The 26,027-nt window shown below is 52.1% G+C and overlaps 1 protein-coding gene across 3 annotated transcripts in view; it reads left to right on the top strand.

The window, feature by feature from the left end:
* Positions 1-26,027, top strand: part of TNR (tenascin R) — a 153,309-nt gene that overhangs the window by 79,325 nt on the left and 47,957 nt on the right. Inside the window, exons 2-7 of one of the 3 annotated variants that reach the window (XM_037035142.1) lie at positions 9,684-10,015; positions 10,115-10,241; positions 12,761-13,237; positions 19,269-19,532; positions 22,662-22,777; positions 24,932-25,082. In XM_037035142.1, the coding sequence (XP_036891037.1) occupies positions 9,746-10,015; positions 10,115-10,241; positions 12,761-13,237; positions 19,269-19,532; positions 22,662-22,777; positions 24,932-25,082 (1,405 nt within the window). In that variant the 5' untranslated portion in view covers positions 9,684-9,745. Of the gene's footprint in view, positions 1-9,683; positions 10,242-12,760; positions 13,238-19,268; positions 19,533-22,661; positions 22,778-24,931; positions 25,083-26,027 lie in introns of those variants that run through there. The other 2 variants (XM_037035141.1, XM_037035143.1) reach the window with 2 other exon arrangements.

Here is a 26,027-nt window from a genome sequence, read left to right as displayed (position 1 = left end):
AGAGACCTGGGCGCCATGCACAGGTATTAACCCCAGCCCAACACATTCTGCATTCTCCTGTGGATTGCTCTGCACCCTCTAGGAACCGCGCCGGGGCTTTGGGGACCCCCAGAGCCTACGTGGGTTTACCAAAGCCTCAGCACCTGGCCCCACTCAGAGCTCGCATGCTTCACTTTTCAGAAAGGCAGCTGCTTGTAGCTAAATAGTCCATTCTTGTCTTTATTCAGATTGAAAACATTTAAACATCCAATCTTTTACAATACATCCCCCGGATTTAGCAGTTAATAAAACCGCATTTGAATTTCACTGGAGCCTCCTCTAAACAATAATGAACAAAGATGATGTTGTATAACTTAATGGAGAGCAAAATGCGTTTTGTCAAGACAGGGAGAGAGAAAGAATGTAACAAATTATGTAGCCTGGTAAAATCACTCTCTAAAGTCATGAGGAAGACTAATCTGGGCCTTAGCAACTACATCACCTCAAACTAAGATAAATGACAAGCAAAACCAACGTTTACATTTCTCAGATTAGAATTCATCTTTGGGGCCGACCGCAGCCACAGATGTCAAGGGGTTTCCTCTCCGTGGTGCCACGCCCTGCTGGAAAAACTGGGGGCTCAACAAGCCAGGGACTCCAGAGCACATTTGGAAGAGGCCACTCAGGACCCTCCACCTCGGAACACTCACAGACACCCCCAGGCCACCCCTTCCATGGCGCTGTCTCTCAAGAGTCTTCTGATTGAAAAGCTTCCTGCTGCTGGGCTCCCAGAATTTGCCCACACCCCTGGTCCGGCCCTCGTCGTGGTCTGCTGCGTATTCCCGTTACGTGACCACCTTCCTCCAGCTGACACGGGGAGCTACCTGAGAGTTCCCTGGCTCACCCCTGACATCTCCATGAAACCCCGCCCAGGTCCTGGCATGCTGTCACCGTGTAACGGAATTTAATTAAGCAAGTCCTGCTCTGGGCAGCATGACTCTGAGGGTCCTCACACCTCAGGCAGAAAATAATTATGTGTCTTGCACCTGTGTAGAGCCCTCGGGTGGGGGAGGGAGTGCGATTTCATGCTCTAAAAGACATAATTTATACGATGGAGTCAGTAACTCCTTTAGACCTGAACGTTCATCAGCTGTCACCTCCAACGCACGAGCCCTCTGAAGAAATTAATGGATATCCAATATGAAAGCAATTATTCCGTTCCTGCTGGAAGGATCAACTCCAATAGAGTTGTGTCATGTAATTGAAAACAGCATGAATCTGATATTTGAATCTGTCATTAGTGTATTTTTAGAGCAGACGAATTAGCTGGTGTTCGCTGTGTGGGTGAGCACCGTTTTCAAAGGTGACTATTCCTGAGACCCGTTTGTTTCCGAAGGGCTTCGGTGCCCTGGGAATCAAGAAAAACAATTTCTACGTTGGCAATTACAATTAATTAGATGTTCTGAGCCACGTTCTTGAATTGGCCCCTCGTTGTCCGCCTGGATCCCACTGGTCTGTGGACATCCAGCCCTGCAAGCTCTGAAAATGCATGGCTGCTGCCCGCGTGCACAGGCACAGCCCGGGCGTGCAAGTGGGGTGTGCATGGCCTCGTTTCAGTGGACTTCGAGCCTTCGTGAAGACCGCAGATGGTCTCTTCCACAGTAGAACTTCCGTGCATTCGGCCTTGGGGGTCCAATGAACTCCGTTCACGCTCGGCCCTTTGCCCCTCCCCCCAGCTGTACCCCACAACTCTACCCCCCCGCTTCCGACACCATCCCTGCACCTGGATGGCATCACTCCCTCTCCCATCTCTTCTCCCACACTCATCTTTCTTCACAGCCAGGAGCTCCTTTTAAACTTAAAATGAGTGGTCTTCTGTTTACTGGTAGAAATGGACTGCTTTGCTTTCCCCTTCGGTTCTGTGTGGGGGGGTCCGGTCTGCTCGACTAGATGACAAGGCCCCCAAGGGCGGAGACCCCTGTTCACGCTCTGCACCAACTTCTCCATCCATCCTCGTGGGCGTCTCGGGCAGGAGCCAGAAACCATGGATCCGGGCCACAGTCAGACGGGCGGTCTTTCTTAAGAGGGGGTTTTCCTTGCAGTCTCGCGAAAGGTAAAGAAGGAAAAGAGTAATATGACGGTTCTTCAAGAAGAATAACTGAACAGCAAATGGAGACGTACTGCGCTCCCAGCTCAAGGAACACAGACGAAAAACAGGTATTAACGACAGTAAGAGTCAGACTCCGGGAGGAATTCTTGACCAAAATGCTGGAGACTCAGTAGGAATTCATTATTTATATCCTGCCTACTTGCAAAGGATGGAAGCCGCTGCTGAGGGGGGAGGCTGGGCATCCGTGGCAGCGCTGACTCTGCAAACACCACTCGGGACTCAGCTCGCCTCCGACTCGCTGTGTGTGGCTGGGCAGGTCGTTCCCATGCCTGGAGTTTCATCTGTAAAATGGGAACAATCCCATCAACGTTTCTCTAGGTTAAATGGCAGTACGTATTTTGAATTCTATCTACTCAAATGCTTTGCAGAGGATACAGATTCTCTGGCATCTGTAAAAGGTGGGTAAATTCTCACCTTAACGGGATCTTTGTTGACCAAAAATCATCAGGGCAACCTGGAAGGCAGGCCGCCCACCTCAGCCCCCCCCCCAGAAAACAGTGTCCCCCAGCAGTTCCGGTGGCCCAGTGTTGCTGGATGTGTTGTAAAGTGGGGAATTGGAACCCAATGACCTCATCCTCACTTCCAGGCAGAGGACTTCTCACTCCTTTGGTGTCATGCCCTGGATCAATGTCCAGGACCCTATTTTTGAAGACCCAGTTTTGCATATGAAGAGGAATTGTCCGGGAGGTCAGGTCAGTTAGAGTTCTCACAGAGCATGCAAGACAGAGCCAGAGGACGGGACCAGAAGCCAACCCCGCATCCCAGCCACTGTGGCTCCTCTAAGCCACGCGGGCACAGCGCCGCAGGCGGCCTGGGCTGACCCCTAGCGCCGGAACATGAATGTGCCCCACGGGGTTCTGCACCAGCTGCCCTTCCCGCAGATGGCAGTGGGGCCCGTGGAAGCGGACACAGTTCCGGAGCATGGGGCTGCCGACCTCCCACCCCGCTGCGGGCCTCCTGACAGCTCTGGAGTGGCCGTGCAGGCCTGTCTGCAGGGAGTTTTCTGCCCTCGGGTTCTGTTCACCAGCCTGACAGGCCCAATAAAGGCCCAGCGCTGATGGGGAGAGCGGCCCGGGCTTCCCGGCAGCCCAGCTGCCTCCGCTGACACAATGGGGCCGCTGTAATCACATTACAACCTCGTCTTTCATAATTACTCTCTTTCTCCAAGTGACAGAGCGTCCCAACGGCAGGGAGGAGAACTATTTTTAAACTATTTCTCACTGAAAAAAGAGAGTCATTTTTTTTTTCACAGATAGAGTTCTGGTCTGTAAATCTCCCCTGGGGATTCTTGTTGGCGGCAGCTGGAAATCCAGAACGCCACCCCTCCCCCCGAGACGGCCTCTCCCAACCTGCCCAACAACCTGCACACACATCGTTTTCCCTTCCATTTCCACCCCCAGAGGTCCCTCTGTCCATGTCTCACTCCCATCCCCGCCTCGACTCCAGGAAAAGGAATGCAGAGGCTTCGCTCCTGAGTGGTTGCTGGCTTTCCTCTTCCTATTCCTCTTCCTCCCCTCCCGGCCCCTACCACCTTCTTGAGACCAGCTCTCCTCTCCCTTCTCCTCCAGCCTGTGAAAAGGTGAGGGCCTGCAGGGTGTTTTTCTACAACAGCAGCAAAGTCTTCCGTGCCAGGGGAGGACAGGTGGACAGGCCAAGGGAGAGGAAGGCTGCTCACGGGAGACCTTCAGTGGCCAGGGTGACTTCCCGGAGAGGAACGCACCCTCAGTAACACAGCACCACCCCGGCCCACAGGGCCATCCTGCCATCTACCTTCCTCTTACAAATTCCCCGGAGACCCCTCGGTGCGGCCACGATAACTGTACTGATAAGGAAGCTGGAGCGCAGGAAATGAATCAATGGGACCTCGCAGATTCCTTGAATATGACCTGTCCAACTGCTGCAAGTCCCCCGCATTGTCATTTGCCAGGTCAATAGCTGTCTGTCTTGCTCACCGCTGTTAGTATATCATTGGACCCTGGGCCTATTATCTGTCCCTTGGGTTTATATTTTCTCACTCCACCTATGGAACTCTCACCTGTCCCCCTGGCCAGCCTGGCACTCTGCCATTCGTCCCCCTCCATTCTCTCCTTTCCCTCCTCCCACCACCACTTCATCTGGGACTGGCCCGTCTTGCTTCTAGCCCTGGGGTCCTACCAGTCAGGCGATGCGTCTGAGAGATAGGAAGACAGTGAAGGGGAGGGGAGGAGGCTCTGCTGTAGCTTAGAGATGCATTTGGCTTAGAGATGCAGACATCCCCCCTCGCACTAAAGCCAGATCGTGGGTCTCGGAGCAGATGGGACCCCCGCCCCCCAGGAGTCGAACATCAAATGCAGCACCATGAGTATGCCGTGGGATTAGACCAGGCCTTCTTCAGAGGGAACTGCAAAAACTTGCCCACTGCACCGCTGGAAAGTGCCCCCGGAAGACACCCCCCAAACAGCATTCTTAGCGATACAGAGGACTAGGAGGTGGAGGTAGAAGATGGAGCCGGAGAGGGAAGCTTTCAGGGACACAAGAAAGAAAAGCCACTTTGAAATAATTGTGACATGACACGAGCCTAGCAGAACTGAAGGCACATTTATTAAGTAGGTGTTAATAAGCGTTAGCTCTAGCTCGCCTTCAGCAAGGCTTCAGAAGAAGTGAGAAAAGTGAAGCCCCTCACGCCGTCCATCCCACCTTCTCTCTGTGCAGAAAAGCAACCCAAACCAAATGTGCAGAAGCAGGGGAGAAGCAGGAGGGTCTGCAGCGTGATTAACGGTGGCCGGTGACAGGGACTCCTCACGGGGAGCTCAGAGAAGTGAATAGAGCCGGAGGGTGCTGCCACCGGCCCCAGTTTTCTGTAACTGCTGGCTCAGCGGGGAAGGGCAAGTCTCAGACATGTCTCCGGCCCCCTCTAGGGTCTCGGTTCCTGGTTGAAAATTGCTCTGGCTTCCTGGGACGCAGTGTGGGCTGGGTACCATGAGACCAGCCTCTCCTCCAGGCAGAGAGACTAAAGCAGTGTCTGGGACAGTGGACAGGATGGGCAGAGTAAACATCCCGCTGAATGTGGTCACTGCCAGGGAGTCCCAGGGCTCCTTCAGGGAGAGGGGCATGTTGATTTGTAAGAGGGCTGATTTGTATGCCTTTCCACGAGAATGGTGTGCGGCCACTAATTAAAGGTGGTGGAGAAACCGCCGTGAAGAGCAGCCCAGACTGCCCTGACCGGTGTGGGTCAGTTGGCTGGAGCATCGGCACACGGGAAGGTCGCAGGTTCAAATCACGGTCAGAGCACATGCCTGTGTTGTGGGTTCAGTCCCTAGACTAGTTGGAGTGCGTGGAAGAGGCAACCCATTGATCTTTCTGTCTCACATCCATGTTTCTCTCCCGCTCTTTCTCCCTCCCTTCCCCTCTCTCTAAAATCAATTTTTTAAAAATGTTTTTAAAGAGTGCACACTGTGGTCGGCTGCACCAGGCTCAGGCTTGGCCCCTCTGCTCATGCGCTGTCCGTCTCGGTCAATTCCTTGGCCTTTCCTGAAGCTCGTTTGTCCTCATGTCCACAACAGAAATTAGAAAAAGACCTACCGTCATAGTGGGGTCACCACACAGCCCCACGGGTGATTTACAGCTGGTCCAACTGGTTGGTGCCCCGTCTGATTGGTTGTTGCCTGAGCCCCACCAGTTACTAAATAGCTCAGCTCCTAGATACCACTCCTCCCTTGTTATTTTTTAAAATATATTTTATTGATTATTCTTTTGCAGTTGTCCCATTTTCCCCCTTCATTCCCCTCAACCCTGCACACCCCCTCCCACCCACATTCCCCTGCTTTAGCTCATGTCCATGTGTCATAAGTTCTTTAGCTTCGACATTTCCCACACTATTCTTGCCGTCCCCCGTATTTCCTACCTACTGTCTGTGCTACTTATTCTCTGTACCTTCTCCCTTGCTCTCCTCCTCCCACTCCCGTGTTGCTAACCATGTGATCTCCATGTCTGTGGTTCTGTTCCTGTCGTTTGCTTAGTTTGCTTTTGTTTTTGTTTTAGGTGTGGCTGTTAATAATTGTGAGTTTGCTGTTATTTTACTGTACATGTTTTTGATCTTCTTTTTCTTAGATAAGTCCGTTTAATATTTCATATAGTAAGGGCTTGGTAATGATGAACTCCTTTAACTTGACCTTATCTGAGAAGCAGCTTATCTGCTCTTCCATTCTAAATGAAAGCTTTGCTGAATAGAGCAATCTTGGATGTAGGTCCTTGCCTTTCATGACTTGGAATACTTCTTTCCAGCCCCTTCTTGCCTGGAAGGTCTCTTTTGAGAAATCCGCTGACAGTCTTATGGGCTCTCCTTTGTAGGTAACTGCCTCCTTTTCTCTTGCTAATTATAAGATTCTTTCCTTGATTTTAATCTTGGTTAATGTAATTATGATGTGTCTTGGTGTGTTTCTCCTTGGGTCCAACTTGTTTGGGACTCTCTGAGCATCCTAGAAATCTATTTCCTTTTCCAGATTGGGGAAGCTCTCCTTTATTATTTGTTCAGATAACTTTTCCACTTATTGCTCTTCCTATTCCCCTTCTGGCACCCCTATAATTCGGATGTTGGAACATTTAAAGATGTCGTGGAGGTTCCTAAGCCTCTCCTCATTTTTTGAATTCTTGTTTCTTCATTCTTTTCTGTTTGGTTGTTTCTTCCTTCCTTCTGGTCCACTCCATTGATTTGAGTCCCAGTTTCCTTCCCATCACTATTGGTTCCCTGTACATTTTTTTAAATTTCACTTAGCGTAGCCTTCATTTTTTCATCTAATTTGCAATCAAAATCAACCAATTCTGTGAGCATCCTGATCACCAGTGCTTTGAGCTGTGCATCTGATAGGTTGGCTATCTCTTGGTCGCTTGCTTATATTTGCTCTGGAGTTTTGATCTGTTCTTCTGTTTGGGCCATTTTTTTTTGTCTTGTCCCACCTGTTACGTATGAGGGGGCGGAGCCTTAGGTGTTCACCAGGGCGGGGCAACCCACGTCGCTGGGTTGTGACGCTGTTTGTGGGCGTGGAGTCAGACAGGGAACAATGGCGCTTGCTCCGCTCTCTTTCAGATTTCAGTCCCGTCTGCTGCTTCCCCCAAGTAAACTGGGCCCTTCTGGTGCTGACTCCCAGGTGGGTGGTTTTGTGTATGTTCTAGGACCCTGTGGGTCTCTCCAACAAACTCTCCTGTGAGTTTGGGAGTCTCTCCCGGAACCTCAACACCCCCCCCACAGGTGTTTTTAATCAGTGTTTTGAGGCTTTATTTCCCTGCGCCTGGACCCTGGGTTTCGCGGTCTGTCTTGCTCCTGGTTTCTCCTGGTTTATCTGTGCACGAATGTGGGACCCCTTGGTCAGCCAGCCGCCTTGCACGCCATGCCCCACTTCACAGTCACCGTCTCGCTGGGTCTGCCGGCTGCCACCAGCACACCCAGGGGCCACCCGCTGCCGTCTTGCATGCCTGGGGTTCGTCGGCTCCTGCCTTGCACACCCAGTGCCACCGCTTTTTGTGCCGAGACCCCTCTCCGCTCAGCCACCTGACTTCGCACCGCCAGCAAGTCTGGGTGAATGTGTCTATTTTAACTCCTGGGTTGTCGGACTTCCATAGAGTTCAGTTTTCTGTCAGTTCTGGTTGTTGTTTCTAAATTGTTATTGTCCTTCTTTGGGTTGTGCGAGGAGGCACAGTGTGTCTACCTATGCCTCCATCTTGGCCAGAACTCCCCCCCTTGCTTATATGGTCGTTGTCAGGAACCAATGGAATAATGTAAGGAAAACATGTATCTTGGTGCCTGGTAAATGCCCAGGTGGCTGTCGGTATTGCTGTGGATGGAATCATGTCCTAGACAGTATAGTCCCATCACGTGTCTGGAAGCCAGGCCAGGAACCCTGGGCCAGGAGCGCGGATGGCCCACCGCACCCCCTGAGTGGATTTCCCTGCTATTCCTGGCTCGGTGGCCTATGTCACTGCAGCCCCCCGGGGTATTTCATGTTCTTATTGGTCACCGTCATGATCACATTGCAAAGCCATTAAATTTACTTGTGTTTCCGTCTCCTCCATGAGACTGAGGACAGTTTCTCAAGGACAGGGACTAGGTCATAAACATTTGGCGTGTGGATGTGTCTCTGAGCCGCGACCATTTATCCACAGTGAAGCGCAAAGCCCTGGCAGTGGTTATGAGGCTGTATCTGACCCGAATAGGACAGCAACCGAAACAGTTAATCTACCTGTCGGCGAACAGTGCGTGTTTGTTTTACCGAGTGTCAGGTTCCAGCTGAGTGTTACACAGGTTCTAACTCAGTCATCACCACAGTTCCATCAGCTGTAGGTACTCTTGATCCCCACCTTATAGATGGAGAAACTGGGGCTCAGAGAGGTTGAATGGTCTCCTCACAGCTGCAAAGCAAAGGAGTGGGGTTTGCACCCAGGCAGCCTGACTCTGGAGTCCAGCTCTTAATTAACCTTTGCACTCAAACCCTGACCTCTCTAGGCAGAATTTCCTCCATCCTAAGTCAGGAATGAGCACCACGCCCATTGTAGGGTTGTGCTGAGGGTCAGCTGAGGCCAGGAGTGAGCGGCGCAGCGTGGTCTGTGCACCAGGAACGTTCAGCAAGCGTTCGTTCCATGTGTTGTTTCGCCCACAGACTCCAAGTTCCTCTCATCTCACCCTCTCTCGGTTATTCCTCTTCTCAGCGCCTCTCACACCACCTCTAGAAGCAAAGTTTGTGAGCCTTTTATCTCCTTCACGTGGGAAGTAGAAAAGAAATACAGTTTCCACACAAGAGGTTTGCATTACAGTAAGTGTCTTACTCTCTGTGGCTCTCTGTGACGTGGTGACCAGCAGAGGGGCTGATTTGTTATTTCAGCAATTGAAACAGGACTCCGGAATAAAGGACCCCTGTGATCGCACAGCGCTGGGACGACACTAATGAGAAGATTAAAAGAAAGTTCAGCTCACACAGTCCCAGATCATCACAAATGTACCCAAGGGTTATTAACAACCACAATTACCTGGAACTATATTATCTGCCTGGTTGGTTACTCCAAAGTCAATTTGTATTGAAGAGATGAGCTCAGAGGAGTTAATAAGTTATTCTGAAGTGGCTGGCGGGGCCCCGGCTCGGCTGGGAAAATGTGGGGGTGTGCCTGAGGCTCCACGAGGACTTCATTCTAATTCTCACCCGGCAGCGGAAGGAAGCTCTGAGTTTTCTTGGGAGAAATGGCCTCTGCACAGCACCCCAGGGTGCACCCCTGCCCTCGTGTATTCTCTTTGCTGGGATCACCCGCCACCACAGGGTCCAGACGCGCGCGTCCCAGACAAGTCTTTGGGAAACCCAGGTGTTCTTCGGCAGAAGCGGTGTCTGTGTCAGGGATCCCTCCCCCCAGGGGACAAAGCTCTGGGCTTTTAGGACCTGAATGCTCCTGTCTTTTCCCAACCTTGCCCTTGAAAGTCCTCTGCGGCCTGCTCTGTGGCTTTGCAGGACGGTACCCAGCGCGGCCCCAGGTGCAGGTCTCAGAGGCCATCTCAGCCCTGTTTCTCTTGCAGATTCCGACAGCTCCATGCTGTGTGCCACAGGCCGGCGTTGACCCTGGGGCGCTGCAGAGAGGATGGGGGCGGACGGGGAAGCAGGGGTCCTGAAGAACATGCTCCTTGGCGTCAACCTGATCCTTCTGGGCTCCATGCTCAAGCCCTCAGAGTGTCAGCTGGAGGTGCCCACGGAAAGGGTCCAGAGACAGGCGGTGGAGGAGGAGGGAGGCGTGGCCAGCTACAACACCTCCGACAATGAGCCGCCCGTGGTCTTCAACCACATGTGCAACATCAACGTGCCCCTGGACAGTCTCTGCTCCTCGGGGCTGGAGGCCTCCGCCGAGAGGGAGGTGAGTGCGGAAGATGAGGAGCCGGCCGAGTACCTGGGCCAGACCTCCGACCAGGAGAACCAGGTCACCTTCACCCACCAGATCAAACTCCCCAAACAGGCCTGCCCGTGCGCCGGTTCAGCCCGGGTGCTACGGGAGCTGCTCAGCCGCATCGAGATGCTGGAGAGGGAGGTGTCGGTGCTGCGGGACCAGTGTGGCAGCTGTTGCCAAGACGGTGCCGCCACAGGTAGGGCCGGGCCTGCAGAGGCCTCAAGTGGGGAAGGAGGTGGGGAACGGGCACCCCAGTCTGCAGCTCTCCGTTAAACCTCCTCTAAGATCGAAAGGCGGTCTTTCCCCGCAGGTTCAGCGCCTGCATCCTCATCACTGCTCCGCTCGCCAGTTTGAAATATGTTAGCCTGATGGTGGCGGTCGAGCCCGGTAACGGCGCCCCAGTTCTGCACTCAGCCCAGGTTTTCACGGATTGGGTGTATCCGTGGCAGCCCAGGGGACTGGGGGCTGCGGGCGCCATGCTCACTCAGTCACAGCTTTCCTCCCATCTGAGTGAAGGACAGGCACCCAGGTCTTTGAGGACTCGTCCCTGTTGTCCCCAGCAAGATGGAAGTTCTGGCCCCTGCCCCTCCAGCAGCACGCACATGTACACACACCTGCTCACACACGTGCACACACTTCACAGAGCTTAAACCACTGCCCCCTGAATGTCCAGGGAGGTACCTCTAGCCGCCTCCACCCCCCTGATGAGTAACTCTTATGAGTGCTGTCCGTGTGTCTCTGATAGGGGTCATTATGTTTCAGAGCCAGACTTCCTGAGTTCAAATCCCGGCTCTGCTACTTACTGGCTTAATCCCGAAGCAAGTTCTGTGGGCCATGCTTTTCTTTCCCCACCGACAAATGGTGAGAGACAGGAATGGCCAGGAGTCACTGAACATAAAAGCAGCTACTCAGGTGAAAGCCTGGCATCCAGGGAGCCCCGTACAAGTACAGCGGTCACCAGCGGGCCCCAGTGTGCAGGAGCTGTGTGTGTGCCCATGGGTGCACATCTTCTCTCACCCGAAAGGGACCTCCAAGGCAGGCCGTGTGTTCCTTAGGAAGAAGAATCGTACTATCTTGGGTTCAGCTTTCCCTTCTGAGGTCCCCAGGCTCTCACAGGGTGAGAGCAGGAAGCGGCCTGGACGGCCCACGTGCCCGGAAGGCCAGCAGACACATTTATCCTGAGATGCATGCAGACCAGGGGCCGTCTTTGAGTAATGACGTGCATCGTGGGCTTTCTCACCTCCGCTCCTCTTCCCAACCAAAACTAGACATAGTCTGCAGGCGAGAAGAGAGTCCAGTTGTTCAGTCTCCAGTTGGTGAGAACTGTCAGGTCGGTTTTCTCGTGGAGCCGGGGATGCTCACATTTGTGAACATGGGCGCTTTGCTGCCCAGGCAGCTGGGCAGCTTTGTAAGTGGCTTTTTCCCAGCCTCCCCCCAGGCTCCCTGGCAGACACGGAAAAATCGACGAGCAAGAGCCGTACTCAGCAATGTCAGTGCTGAATCCTTTCGGGCCGCGGGGGCTGATTGAAGTGACAGGATTAAACAGGATATAACTGACTGCACTTCAGATCCCCAAGGCCAAGTGCAGAGAAGGATGTCAAGCAGGTACTGGGTTTGTGTTTGCTTAATAAGTTTGTTTGATTCATGTTAGCCAGATAAATTCGCTGCTGTGGTTACAGCGTGGTGAGGGCCAGGACAGAGATAAGCACAGAATCCTAAAAAGATCACAGCCAGTAGTGACTAAATGAGGCCGAGGTTGTGGGCAGCCTTTGAGGTGACCCTGGAGCTGAGTGGTGATGAATGAGCAGAGAGAGTTGGATGGCAGGAAGGAGGGACAGGGCGGCTCTATAGCACATACGACCTTGCCCTACATAGCGGGCTCAGTGCCCAGCCTACATCCCCTCAGGTCCCCCTCCGTCCCCACAGCACCTGGGTGCCTTTATCAGGGGCTGTCCTCGGGCTGTGGGACCCCTCTTGGCCTGCCCAGAGAGAGAATGGAAGGGCCTGAGCATGCACACCCCCCAGGGATGGCCCTTTACCCTCAGCGAGGTGTCAGCTACACTGTGACCAAGGCATCCTGCCAGACTGAACCCAAGTGACCGCTCCTGGGACTGTGCCTGACGTCATATCTGGCTTGGGCTCCTTCCCTCCCCAAACACCTCCTTTCCCCATCATTTTTCCTGGGAGCACTTTGTTTTTATTTATTTATTTATTTATTTTTTTAGAGGGGAAGGGAAGGAGAGGAGGAGAGAAACATCAGTGTATGGTTGCCTCTCATGCGTCCCCCACTGGGAACTGGCCTGCAACCCTGGCATGTGCCTTGACTGGGAATCAAACCGTGATCCTTTGGTTCGCAGGCCCGTGCCCCATCCACTGAGCTGCACCAGCCAGAGCCTGGGAGCACTTTCTGATGAGTCACTTTCACGTGAATCCCCATCTCAGGCCTCTTCCTCGGGAACCCAAGCTGGGGCCCACTGAAGGCGAACTCCCGGTGTGTGAGGTCCCCGTGCTCACACATCCTCGCCCCCAGCACTGTGCTCAGCACAGGCAACCCAAATTGGGGGAGACAGTTATAAAGTTGATTATACAGGCTGAGATTCACTTTCAGCAGCCCAAGTCTGATCAGGGAGTGCGAGGAGGTCTCTGCCCCCCCACCATGCACTGTTTTCAGGGGGTGCCAGTGCTGCCCTTTGACCTTCTCCCTGACCATTCCAGGACACCTGGACTACATCCCTCAGTGCGGTGGCCACGGCAACTTCAGCCTCGAGTCCTGTGGCTGTGTCTGCCACGAAGGCTGGTTCGGCAAGAACTGCTCGGAGCCCTACTGCCCCCTGGGCTGCTCCGGCCGGGGCGCATGTGTGGACGGCCAGTGCATCTGTGACAGCGAGTACGGGGGCGATGACTGCTCCGAGCTCCGGTGCCCCGCGGACTGCAGCTCTCGGGGGCTCTGCGTGGACGGGCAGTGTGTCTGCGAGGAGCCCTACGTGGGGGAGGACTGCAGCGTGCTCAAGTGCCCCGGGGACTGTTCGGGGAAGGGGACCTGTGCCAACGGGACCTGCTGGTGCCAGGAGGGCTACGTCGGGGAGGACTGCGGCCAGCGGCGGTGCCCGAATGCCTGCAGTGGACGAGGGCAGTGCCAGGAGGGACTCTGCTTCTGTGACGAGGGCTACCAAGGCCCGGACTGCTCGGCAGGTAGGAGGGGCTCCCGGGCCTCGGGCACGGGCCCAGCAAACTCACGGGAGAGGGCAAGAGACATGGAAGGGAAGGTGGGCTTGAGGCAAACATAATTCCCTGTTGCGTCTTGCTCATCTGCTTTCCAAGGGAGCTAGTTTCTTCAGCCAGCCCGTCACCATTGATGGGGCAGACTTAACGGGAGGCGGGGGACAGGGCGAGGCAGAAAAGGTCAGACTCTCGCCGAAAGTTGGGTCTGACGCCTGAGACTGAAGGCGATGGTCTTGGTGACCCCATTCCTCTGTCCTAGAGGCAGAGGAAAATGGAGAGACAGGCCGTGGGAACAGCTTGTGCAAGGCCACTCTAACTCGGAGGGTGTCCACAAGCTCCCTTCCTGGCCCCCAAATACCGTATTTTGCTGTGTTTATCACACACCCACATCTTCGACCCAAACTTTCAGGAAAAGAATCTTTTAATTGTTGAATTCTAGTATTTATTTATTTATACTTAGATACTTGGTTGTTGTACTCTAAAGGAATTCTAGCATTTATTTCTGCACATATTATGGTACCAAAAATTCTATGTAACAAATCATTATAAAACACAAGAACAGATACAGGGTATTTCAGGTGCTACCCATGTATAATGTGCATCCCTATTTCCCCCTCCGAGGTTTGGGTGAGAAAGTGCACATTGTACGTGGCAAAGTACAGACAAAGTACGTGCCTCTCCCCGTGTCCCAGGACAAGCCCTTCTGAACGCTGCCACCCTGGACCCTGGGGAGGCTGCGATAACCAGACCGGCTAGGCAGGCGCTTACACACTGCCAGGTGTTGCTAGTTGACCAAACGGTCCGGCACCCTCATGGGGCACAGTGTGAGTGTAGGTAAGGGGTTGAGCGCGAACAGGGGGAAAGTACGGAGGTCTGCCAGCAGGCGCTGGCATGCTCACAGTTAGTGCATCAGCAGGCTGTGACTCCCTTTGTCCAGGTGACATGCGGCAGACGGGAGCCAAGCCCACGTGCGGCCCACACCCCAGGCACCAATGCAAAGGCGGTATCTAAAATGAGGATCTAATTCAGAAGATCCATGGCAATAACAGCCATGGCGGGGGGGGGGGGGGGGTGCGGGGACGGACGGACACAAGTAAACAAATAATAGTGCATTGCTTAGGAAAAAAACACGTCCGCGTTCCTTCATTTTCCTCTACAGTCAGGGACTTACTGAGCCTCCTAATTTGGCTTTCTGAACTGAAATAGCTTGGTCAAAGTATACTTAGATGTTACACCAGCTCTTCTGGAAGAACAATTCAAGCAGAAGTTAAGGCTCCAATGTTTCTGAATCTGAAGTCACTAGGCAGTGCTGGGGGAGGGACCCGAGGATGTAAAGGGGCCACTGTGCCTATGGCCCTTCTGTCGTCCACGTGCTTCGGGAGGGCTGTACGTACTTGTCATGTTCTTGACCCTGCTTTTCTACAGGGGCAGGTCCCTTTGCAGACAGAGTCTTAAATCTGACCCAGGGTCCGAACTGAACTGGAGACAAAGCCCCCTGGTCATTCGGGGAAGACTCGGCGGCTGGCAGCACAGCGGTCGCTGACCTGGGCTGAGGCCGAACCAGGGGCACAGGCTGCCTCTAACAGGTCCCCTCTGTGCTGTTGGAGGCACACTTTCTGGAGGCCCAGATGAAAAATCACAGGTTCCAAAGCCTGTGTGAAGGACAGTTACATCATCTCCCCATCTGTTTCTATGGCAACCCTGGAGCCACCAGGCACTGCGGGAGGCACTGTTCTTGTGCCTTTTAAACCGAACACCATGGGTGTCTGCCTACAACCATCTAGGCCGTTATCTAAAGTGCTCCTTGGCTTGATCTTTGTGCAGAGGCCGTGGGGGAGGGGCTGTGTGTGCACTGCGGGACGTCTCTGGCCTGGTGCACACAAGCCAGGGGCCCTGCTGACCTCACGGCAGGAGGGAGGAAGGCGAAACCACGGGGAGCCACAGCGTAGACTTGCTCTTGGGTCGTTCCTTCCTCTTTGCAAGAGCGTGGACAGTAGCTGGCCACTGTGTGGGACTCCTAGCCCCAGCCTTCACTCGTCGTGGGCCAGGGAAGGGCATCTCCGCCCGTTTGCCCCTTTTCGCTGGCTGCCTGAAGATAAATTCATGAATAGGAGCACTTAAACAGGCCTCAGCAGCTGCTCCAGACTTCTCATTTCACAGATGTAAAAAGCAGCCGTCCGGAGAGGCAAAGATTTTTCCAGCCAGGAAGCTAATTAGTGGTGGAGCGAGAAAGATAACCCTGGTCGCCCACCACCTTCTAGCATTCTTTAATCCTCTCCGGGATGCTAAGTAGAGCAGAATTTTTAAAAATGTTTGAAAAGCCATGTACACAAAGAAATCGTCTTTTGATATGAAAGCCAAGCTGTGTCAAATGATGGAAAGAGCTCGATGTTGGAAGCGGGAATTCAAGCCCATTAAATGGATTGTCCACACCTGCCCCCCGTGAAGCAGGTTCCCGCGGGAGCTGGTCAGTGTGCTGGCCGAGACTCCTCTGAATCCACGGGATAAAAGCGCCAGCAGAGCGGGGTGTGCGATGCCGTCAGACCCGTGGGGAGTCGTCACCAGCAGCCTCTGCCAGCAGCCCAGCCATCAGCACCTGACGGTCGTCACTCACTCCTTAGAGTGAGACAGTTCCCGGAACTAATTCTATCGCTCTCCCACCTAGGTGTGAAATTGATGCAGACCCACAAAGCCACCAGCGTGGCCTGTTTGCAGACAGGGGCAACTGCACTCCTCAAGCCACGGGTTGTTATTACTCTAACTGCCTGCTCTCCCCTAAGTTTCAAAGTGGGAACCTCAGACTCCCTTGCACCCCGCCCCCCAAATTCAGAGCACAAGGCACCACAGCTCCTCCACAGCTTGCTTTCTAGTTCAGTCTCGCATCATTTCATGTGAATTACTGACACCCCGTGTACACAGCTGCTGCTAAGCCACAGGCCAGGTGGGGGCGGCCCCTCCCCTCGAGACACTGCTCCCAGGACCTCTTCACTGGAGCTGCTTCCTCACCAGAAGTGAAGGCTGTGTGTGCTGCCCACCTCAGGCCTCAAGATTAAAATTTGCCAGGTGAGGTGGTCAAAGATAAAAAAAATCCATCTGTATCTCTTTTAACTTTAAAATCCCCAAAATACTCCTCTTGGATCATCCTTTGTTGGTATTACTAGCTTTGTTTTCTGGAAGAAGGAACCAGAAGGGAGTACTGACTTGTCCCAACTGCCCCAAGAGTTGTTGCGGCCTTGAAATTTGGAATGGCCATTTCTGTCACCGTGACGGGAGAAGCCTCCCCTAGGAGCCTGGAATGGATGTGCTGAATCACAGGAGACAAGCACTGGAGAAGCTGTTTAAAAGGACTTTTCTTACCTCCACGACGCACAGTAGGCTGGAACTCGCCTCCTGAAGGACTGTCTGGATCATCCTCTTGCCTGGTTTCCTTTGGCGGCTGCACGGAAGTGAAGGACGACGCCCGACACACCAACAGGCTGGAGGGCAGAGAGCACTGGGTGCAGACACAACGGACTTCTTTTTTAAATTCTGGCTAGAATGTGCATGTGAATGTGTTTGAGACTGAAATGCTGTGCAAATGTAAAGGGTGTTGTGTACTGGCTCAGAGGTTCTCCAGGGGCGTCCAACCTTTTGGCGTCTCTGGGCCACACATTAAATACAGTGCAACACGTAATCACAGAAAATCTCATCATGTTTTAAGCAGACGTACAGTTTTGTGTTGGGCGTCATTCACAGCCATCCTGGGCTGCATGCAGCCTGTGGACCACAGGTTGGACACCCCTGTTAGATCTGTTCTGCCAGTTTAAACAGTTGCTTCTGTGTTTACAGAGTTTTGTTTCTCACCCACAAAATCAGGGCAATAATCATCCCTGTCCCACAGTGCTGGTGAAGGGTGGAATGAGACAATCCACGCAAGAGTGTTCAGCATGGGGCCTAATAAATGCTTCCTGTAACCACGCAAACTACTCACAGTTCTGCTGATCGACCCTGTTCCCCTTGGTCCGGAGTTACTCTGCATGAACCCTACAGAATGCTCTCAGTGTGGTTCAAACATTAATAATGTCAGAATTAGAAATGATGTATGCTTAATAAATTATCATTTGGAAGTTTAATTATTTAAATTTAATTTACATTTCCTTAGCTTTATACATGTAAACAATACATTTTTAATGTTTTGTTCTGGTCAACATTTGCCATCTTCGGAAGCTCTGCTAATGTGGACTGTTTTCCACCGTGAACACTCTGGGGGCAAAGAAATCAAAGCCAATGCTCAATATTGCAAATACGTGCTCTCGATTTCCTTCCTCCGAGTCTGGGCCCCTCCTGGCTGCCGCTGCTGAGGAGCTGAGGGTGCACGTGTGAGCCCCACGGGGGGCCAGGCATTCTCTGAGCCTGGGCCTGTGACCAGCAGCTGGCTGTGGTCCCACGCACTTGTAAAAATTAAAAGTGAAAATTCTCCGGGGAGAAATTTTCAAAACCAGTAGCAACTCTTAAACTAGCCGAAGCCTCCCCAGTTAATTATGACTGTTTCAATATTGGCCCGATCTTTGATTTCATCTGTGGGCAGATCCAATTACAGGGGCCCGGGACTTAGCCTCCTAATTGGTCTTAAAGGTTCAATGATTTAATACCACGCTCCTGGTCGAATCTTCCCTTCCCAAGAGGACCCTACATGAAAGACCATTTCACTGAGGTTTAATCTTTGGTGATTCTTTAAATAGCAGTTGAACAAGAGAGAAAAGCAATACCATCAAGAATGCTTCTTTATCATCATCCCCAAGATCAAGGCTAATTAAAACTAGTTTAACCCAAGTTACATTTCTTTCAAAACTTAAAGTGTCTATTTAACAGAGAAAATGATCCAATAAGGCATTATTGAATGACTTTAACAGTCCATGATATCCAGGACTTACTGTTTGGGTGTCTTGTATTTTGCAAGATAACTGGAAATATGCCTTTATTTCCTCTTGCAAAATCAAATATTGTCTTCCAGGGTAATCTGGTGACAGTGTATTAAACTACCATAAATTCTGGCCACTGGTATGCTATTAAGTGTCTAATAACTAGCTCTCCGAAGAAGAAAATAAAAAGCCTTGCTTTGTAGCTCTTGCCAATTTCCATGGTGTAAACACTCCCTCGGAGGTCAGTTTCAAACTACCAGCATGATGTTACCACACGTGGGTGGGCAGTAGTCCTGTGCGAAAGGACACAGCTCATCAGCATTTCTGCCAGAGAGACACAGCACATGTGAATTACCTCAAGGTCATAGAGAAGAGTCAAATGTAGTGAAATAATATGAAAGTGATGAGTGTTGGGTATTTATGAATATGTTTTTAGTCTAATTTACTTAATTCTAAGCTTATCTGTACCCGTATTTTGCCATGTATAATGCACAGTTTTTGCCCAAATTGTTGAGGCAAAAATAAGGATCTGCATTATACTTGGGTAGTACTAGTTCTGTGTCTATATAAATGTTTTTAATTTTCTTACTTTTGCTTATGGATTAAAAACTGTAACTCTAGAAAGCATAACAATATCAGTATGTTTAAAATAAATGCTAAAATTTCTTAATAATACAAAATACAAGTATCTAAATATAAATAAATAATTGAACTAAAAAATTAAAATGAAAGATTTTTTTTCCTGAGAGTTTGGGCCAAATATGTGGGTGCACAATATACTCAGCAAAATGCAATAACCTGTCCCAAAGGCTGTATTTAACCTCTGTCTTGCAAAATTCCCAAGCATTTGAGAGTCAGGTTTCACGAGTCAGTAGGAGCTGGATCCAGCACATTACTGACTCGGAGTCCCCTACAGACGGGAAAACCAAGCTCAGAAAGACAGGAAGCCACCCCAAAGGGCCTTACAAATCACCTAAGCCATGGAGCCGAGCAGAGCGTCCAGACAGGGCACACGGGGTGAGCCGTGAGGCAGCAGGACGAGTCGGGATGGGGAAGGCAGTCCTCTGAGCTCATGCTATCTGTGTATTGCCTCCCGGTAGCTGCCCCTCCAGAGGACTTGCGAGTGGCTGGTATCAGCGACAGGTCCATTGAGCTGGCATGGGACGGGCCGATGGCAGTGACGGAATATGTGATCTCTTACCAGCCAACGGCCCCGGCGGGCCTCCAGCTCCAGCAGCGGGTGCCTGGAGATTGGCGTGGTGTCACCATCACCGAGCTGGAGCCAGGTCTCACCTACAACATCAGCGTCCACGCTGTCATTAGCAACATCCTCAGCCTTCCCATCACTGCCAAGGTGGCCACCCGTACGTACCATCTCCCCGTCCTGCTTCATTTTTCTGTCCTCCTACATGAGACCATGAGCATTCGTGAGAGTGTGCAGTGTCTTGTCTTAATTCCTTGGGGACGCCTGTAATCGTCACCACTCTGGGGGGTGGGGGTGGGGGGGACAGGCTCCTGACATGACCCACTTAGGAAAGGGTACGTCATCCAAAAGGCCCTTCCGATTCAGAGAGTGTCCACACCCAGTCAGCTCCGTCAGTTACAGACCCAAAGGACTCAAAGTCCTTTTGTTGTTGAGTCCTGACTTGTTCTAAGGCAGAGTCTGGATGGAAGACAAGGAAAGATGAGAATGATACGGACTGATTCCAGTTAGAGGCCCAAAACCAGGGGACCTGAAGTGGGACATGTAATAAGCACATTCTGTATGGCGTGTTGTAGATGGCATTGCAAGGGGGAAGGATCTTACTGAAAGCCGTAACTAGCAACACCCACTTGCCTTAGAGGGTTGGCATGATTCGTTCAGCGAAATGGCTTGCTAGGCCATTTTGATGATAAAATTGAGGCTCTAGAACATGGTTTAGAGAAGTTCAGTGGGGAAAAATAAAAGAAAGACTAGGACAGAGACGGGGATAGAAAGCAAGTCAACTGCTTTCTGTAAGAAATGGACATTTTTCTTATTTCTAAAAACTCCTATAGGTGTGTATCTATATTTTGTAGGTTTACTGAAGCATGGAAAAATTTTCAAAGATTGCATACCAACTATTAATATTGACTCTTTGAGGGAGTAGACCACTGTTATTTTTTTCTTTATGCACCTCTGAATTCTTAAATCCTTTTTTCCAACACCAGTTCTACTCTCAGACACCGTGCGGGCAACCTGCAATTCGGTTCAGCTCTGACTTAGCGTCAGGTCCCACGCGTTCAGGCCTCAGTCTCCGAGGACTGCCCCCGCCCCAGGTGCCCATCCCAGGTTCTCACTGGTACTTCTGACCCACTGGCCATAAACTCAAGGGGTTCCCGCAACCCCTCCTTAGATTCGATAATTCATTAGAACAGCTCATAGACCTCCGGAAAGTGCTTTACTGACCAGCTTATTATGAAGGACACAACTCAGGATGAAGCCCGATGAAGAGACAGGTAGGGCGAGGTACAAAGGGGGAGGAACGTGAAGCTTCCCCGGCCTCTCTGGTCATGCTGCCCTCCCCACACCTCCCTGTGCCCCCTGGCCTGGAAGCTCTCTGAACCCCGTTGTTCAGGCTTCTTCTGGGGAGCTGACTACGGGGGCATGATTGGTTTAGGCGTGCAGCTTGGGAGGTGGAGCTGAAGATGCCAAGCCTCTAATCACGCCTAGATTTTTCTAGACACCAGCTCTCCAGGAGCCCCAGCTACAAGGTATCCTATAATCATACAAAAGATACTCCTACCAGTCCAGAGGTCCCGTGGGTTCTAGGAGCCGTGTTCCAGGAACCTGTGGCCAAGACCAAATGTGTATTTCATGATGTCACGGAGGCGGCGGCAGTAGCAGAGAACCAGGACAAGGAGTGACCGTGACCCAGAAGCCCCTGGGTCAGAAAATGAGGCTCATCATTACATATGAGATAAGAAGTTGGAACCCAATTTGTGTCATTCTCAAATGACCAGATGGTATTTGGGTGACAAATACCGTGAGAATTCAGAAAAGGGGGAGGTCACTGTAGAAAGAGTGGGCCGGGAGCTTTCACAGAGTTCCCAAGGACTTGAACTGAGAGCTGTGAAGGATGCAAGGATAGAGACAGGCAGGGAGGACAGGACTGAAGAAGTCAGCTTGTCCCTCGTTTTTCAGGGGATGATGTGGCCTGGGATCATATCAGACTCTTCCTGCGAATGCCCACTTTGTTCGAATGTTGGTAGTTATCTCTGTTTCTATTTGATCTTTTTTTTTTTCTTTAACTCCTCTGGTGCCTAAGAACAGGTTTTACATACCTGCAGTGGTTATGGAGAGGCAGGTCACCATCTGCCACTGTCCCCACCTTGCTCTGTGATGAGTCAGCACAGCCAGTGCCTGGCCCCACTCCCGAGCGCCTTGTCCCTGACCCTCGTGCCCCTGTGGTGACGAGGTTTTCCATCTCCTGTAGTGTTTCTTATGCCAAGTAAGGGCATCCCCTCAGGCACACTCCCAGGTGACAAGGACAAAATCGCGTCAACTCACCTGGCATGCCTGAAGGTAGGCTCAGAACCAGCCCTGCCTTTCCACCCAGAAGCATGAGAGGGCTTCTGCCCAGGGAGGACGAGAGCCTGCTTGTGCCCCCACGGGAACATCCTGACAGAGATGAAGCTGCAGTGGAAAGCAGGCTCCCCGCAGGACGGAGAAAAGCCACGCCGGCGTGGGTCAGGGCAACCGCGCATCCACCTCACTGACCCTGTCCGCGCCTGTGCGAGTGTACGCACGTGTGCGGGGGGAGAGGGGAGTAGGAGAGGAAGGAAACGACATTAGGGAGGCAAAGGTGAGTCAGGGAGAGAAGAGAGAAGCAATGAAAGAACTGCTGGAGAAAAGGAGATGGTCAAATAGGAGCGAAAACCCCAGGGTCTGCCACTGGCCGTGGTGGATGGCTATGCTTTGCTTGTGGATGTGAAGTGGAAATTTCAGGCCCCTACTACATGTGGTGGTTTGAATGAACAAAATACGCCCACTGCCCATCAGAGGGCCAAGGCAAGCCTCCCGGCCTTCATCCTGAAGTGGGTGGGTTCCGCCCCTCCAGCCAACTCTGTGCCTCCCTTTTCCTGGGTGTGAGGTGGGAACGCTGACAGTAGCCATTCCGTCACCTCTCAGGAATCCATACAGCCTCCGAAGATAGCATTCAGGTTCCCAGAAAAAGGTGTGATGTTAGATGCCAAGATTCACCACCTTAGTAGGGAGAGGAAGGCATGACTTTTATACTTCCATAATACCTTTCTATTCCATAATGAGGTATTATGGAATAGGAAACAGAAGTATTGATTAGATTGGGTTACCTTTGCCCATGGATTTCTCCAAGACTTTCACCAGGCCACAAGGGAGCGGGCCGCCCCCACCAGGTGCGTCGCCCACGACACTCACGCACACCCGGCCGGAGCCCCGGTGACAGTCTCCGTACAATCGCCGTGACATGGTCACCCCCACTGCTGTGTTTCAGATCTCTCCACCCCCCGAGGGCTGCAGTTCAAGACCATCACAGAGACCACCGTGGAGGTGCAGTGGGAGCCCTTCTCCTTCTCCTTCGATGGGTGGGAGATCAGCTTCATTCCAAAGGTAACCCCAGCTGCCAGACCACTAAACCAATAGCCTCCCGGGGCATGTTCGCCCCCCCCCCCATGGGGCCAGGAGCAGGGAGGAGGGCACTACCCAGTATCTCCCTCCACCACTGAGGACACCACGGGACATTCTGGGGGTGTCTGGGGTGTCTGGGCTGTCAGGTGTGGTGAGGGACAACTAGCAAGAATGACTTTGAGCCTGGGAAGCAGACACCAAACCTAGCCATGTGCTCAGAAGGCGCTGCTGAGGTTTCACAGGCCGTGGTCATGACTGAGTCTGAATACCAAACCCTCCAACAGCTGGGGGTGGTCTTTGGGACGCAGAGAAAGTCCACCTACACCAGCCACGTGGTTGGCCCCCAGCTTTGTTCGGGCCCACAGAGGTGCCAAAAGTCAGCTTACCAGGCCTCAACCTCTAAAGGCGAGGGGCCTACCACAGAAACACCTTCTATAACCTGTGAATGGAGAACAATTTTCCTTGAACAAATTCCACAATCAGTCTTTGAGTTAAAAGTATCCCAAGATTCCCTTCTATTCTCTAAAGTAGTGTTTAGTTTTCTTCATCCTAAAACTAACGCTCCTGAGTTGCCAGAGGTCCCTGACTTGTTCTGGTTTTCTCGGACTGGCTGAGCCTGCTGCTGTCCTTCCTAACTCCATGACTCATGGGCCATAATGTCGAATCACGCTCCTTCCCTCTGGCTTCATCTTTCAATATCAAAGAGCGTTTTTCCAGTCATTCATCAGACTTAATGGTACATGACACATTTTTGGCTAACAAGACTGTGACTTCACCATTCTTACAGGCATGGGCCATTGGAGCTACAAAAGACCTTCAAGTTCACAGAGTAGACCCTTCATTTTACATCCAATCTGTATCCTTTATAGAGACAAGGCTCTGTGAACTTGAACTGAGACAGCTAGTCGATGGCAGGCTTGATCCAGGAACCCGGTGTCTACTGCCTACTCCAAGGCTGTGTCCCCTGCACCAGGATGCACCCCCCTCTCGTGGGCGATCCTGCCATCACAAGTTCAATAGGTCCAAACAACACTGTATGCAATACTTCATTCGCTGTCTTACTTGTGTTCAAGTGGCCGGTAAAGTGTAGCGGGCAGGTGGGTGTACCACAAAGCAGAGAGAATCGTGGAACCCTACTGCCCAGGCAGAAAACACGATGCCAGCTTTGCCTGGTTTACATTCAACCTGTGAAAAATAAGGGCTGGCTAGGGCATGCCAAGGTCCAACACACGGCTGCATAGAATGAATGTGATCTATAGGCCCAGGCCACTGGGCGGCGTTTTCCACACTGATTCTGGGAGGATGGCTGTGGAGTTCATGTATGGCACTCCAGGCAGCAGGAAGAGAGCCCAAGGAATAGGGGAGAGGGACAGTGTCACAGAACAGGCCTCTTGGCGCCACCATTTTCAGGGACTCACAGAAGGTGTGTGCGAACAGACAGACGGGGAGGGAGGGAGGTAATAAATCTGGGGCCCGGCATCATCGCACTGATCTTTCCTACTTTCCCTCCTACCGGGTTGGCTCCTTCCTCTCTCCTCTGCATTATTTTCTGTTCCATGCTGCCTTTCCCCCCTCCCTGCACCTACAGTTGGTTGCGGCACAGACCTCTAACTCGTTAGGGTGAGGAGGAAACAAGACATTGATGAATTCGCACCCAGAGTAACACCACGAGAAACTCCAGGCATAAAATAGCTCTGGCTCATTAAAAAAAAAACCCTGGAAATGTCTTAGTTTGGCAAGTGTTGTGGGTGTACACAGAGCTGTTTACACACACCCACTACTCGTGCAACCACGTGATAAATGCCCCCAAGTCTGATGGATGCCAACTCGAACCATCAAACATTCCATCTTTGGCAAGAGCCAGCCTACTGACCAATTTTTATTAGCAAACTCAGTAGACTCGGGAAAGGCCAAAGAAATGTTCTTGAAAATGGACTTTCCCCACCTGCCAAATCCCCTGAGAGAAGCGGCCTTCCCGCCGAGCCTGTTGGGAGTCCTCCCTGCCCCCAGACACTTGCTGTCCTCATGGAGGGAAGAGGAGCAGCCCTGATTTTTAACTCACGAGTCACAAGCAGTGGGACGCCTTTCTCTCGCAGTGATTTTTCGTTTGCTTTCTCTGCTTCCCCCTCCGCCCAGAACAATGAAGGAGGGGTGATCGCCCAGCTCCCCAGCGATGTCACCTCCTTCAACCAGACGGGACTGAAGCCTGGGGAGGAGTACATCGTCAACGTGGTGGCTCTGAAGGAGCAGGCCCGGAGCCCTCCCACCTCGGCCAGCGTCTCCACGGGTGAGTGCCTCCCGCCCTCCTCCGCGGGTGCCGCTGGCTCACTCAGGAGGAGGGACTGCAGACTTGCCCTAGAGCTGGACAGAGGTGGGGGAGCTAGGATTTCCCCCAGAGCTGAGAACAATCCTGGTGCCTGGAGATGGAGCTGCTACCCTCCCGGATGCTGGGCTGAACACCCTCCTGCTTGCTTCTCCTCACAAGCCCAGACATCCGGGGGAGTAGTCCGGCGGGAAATTCTCTGTTACGATTTCCAGCGAGTTGCTGCCAGTCTTACTCATTGGAAGGTCTCATTCATCAGCCCCACGTATCTATCTGAGCTTTGGGACCCACTGAGAGATCGGGAGAAAGTCATCCAACCCTTCCCAAACCTTAGTTCACTCTACAGCGACACACAGTAACACCCCCTTCCCTGAGCCGGCCCGGGGATTAAGTTAGATGAAGCACGGGAAGGAACTGTACTGTGTTGCCTGGTACATCATTCACATGTGCTCAGAGAACACGCTTAGAAGGGAGAGCGCAGGAAACTCGTCATGAAAACCCAGCCAGTAGGGCTGGGGTCACTATTCAAGGTGACAGCTGAAGTCTGTTTTGTCCTGCCCACAGGTCAGCTCGTGCAAGACCATTACACACGGTTCGTTAACTGTGCCGTGTGTTGCCGTGTTGTTTCCTTGGCTAGCAAAGGCTGTTCAGCCTGAATGCTACGAATTAGTAAATATGATACATATCTGTGTGCCCTCGCCACGCCGTTTTCAAAAGTTATAAATAGCACCTGGTAGCCTTTGGGGCCCTCATAGTATGGATGGGAGGACAGATTCGAAGGGTAAGCAGCTTTCCCTGTCCGTGAACGAGACAGGTATGCACTGGTATAGCTTTGGTTTTTATAAACAGCAATCGGCACCGAAGAGAGCCAGTCATGGGTCCCGGACAAAGGGTGAGCTGGCCAGGAAG

Source organism: Sturnira hondurensis, unplaced genomic scaffold (assembly GCF_014824575.4).
Source record: "Sturnira hondurensis isolate 20B ecotype Veracruz unplaced genomic scaffold, ASM1482457v3 Scaffold0022215, whole genome shotgun sequence".
Lineage (NCBI taxonomy): Eukaryota > Metazoa > Chordata > Mammalia > Chiroptera > Phyllostomidae > Sturnira > Sturnira hondurensis.
The sequence above is the reverse complement of the archived record's forward strand: the minus strand, read 5'-3'. Positions and strand labels throughout refer to the sequence as shown.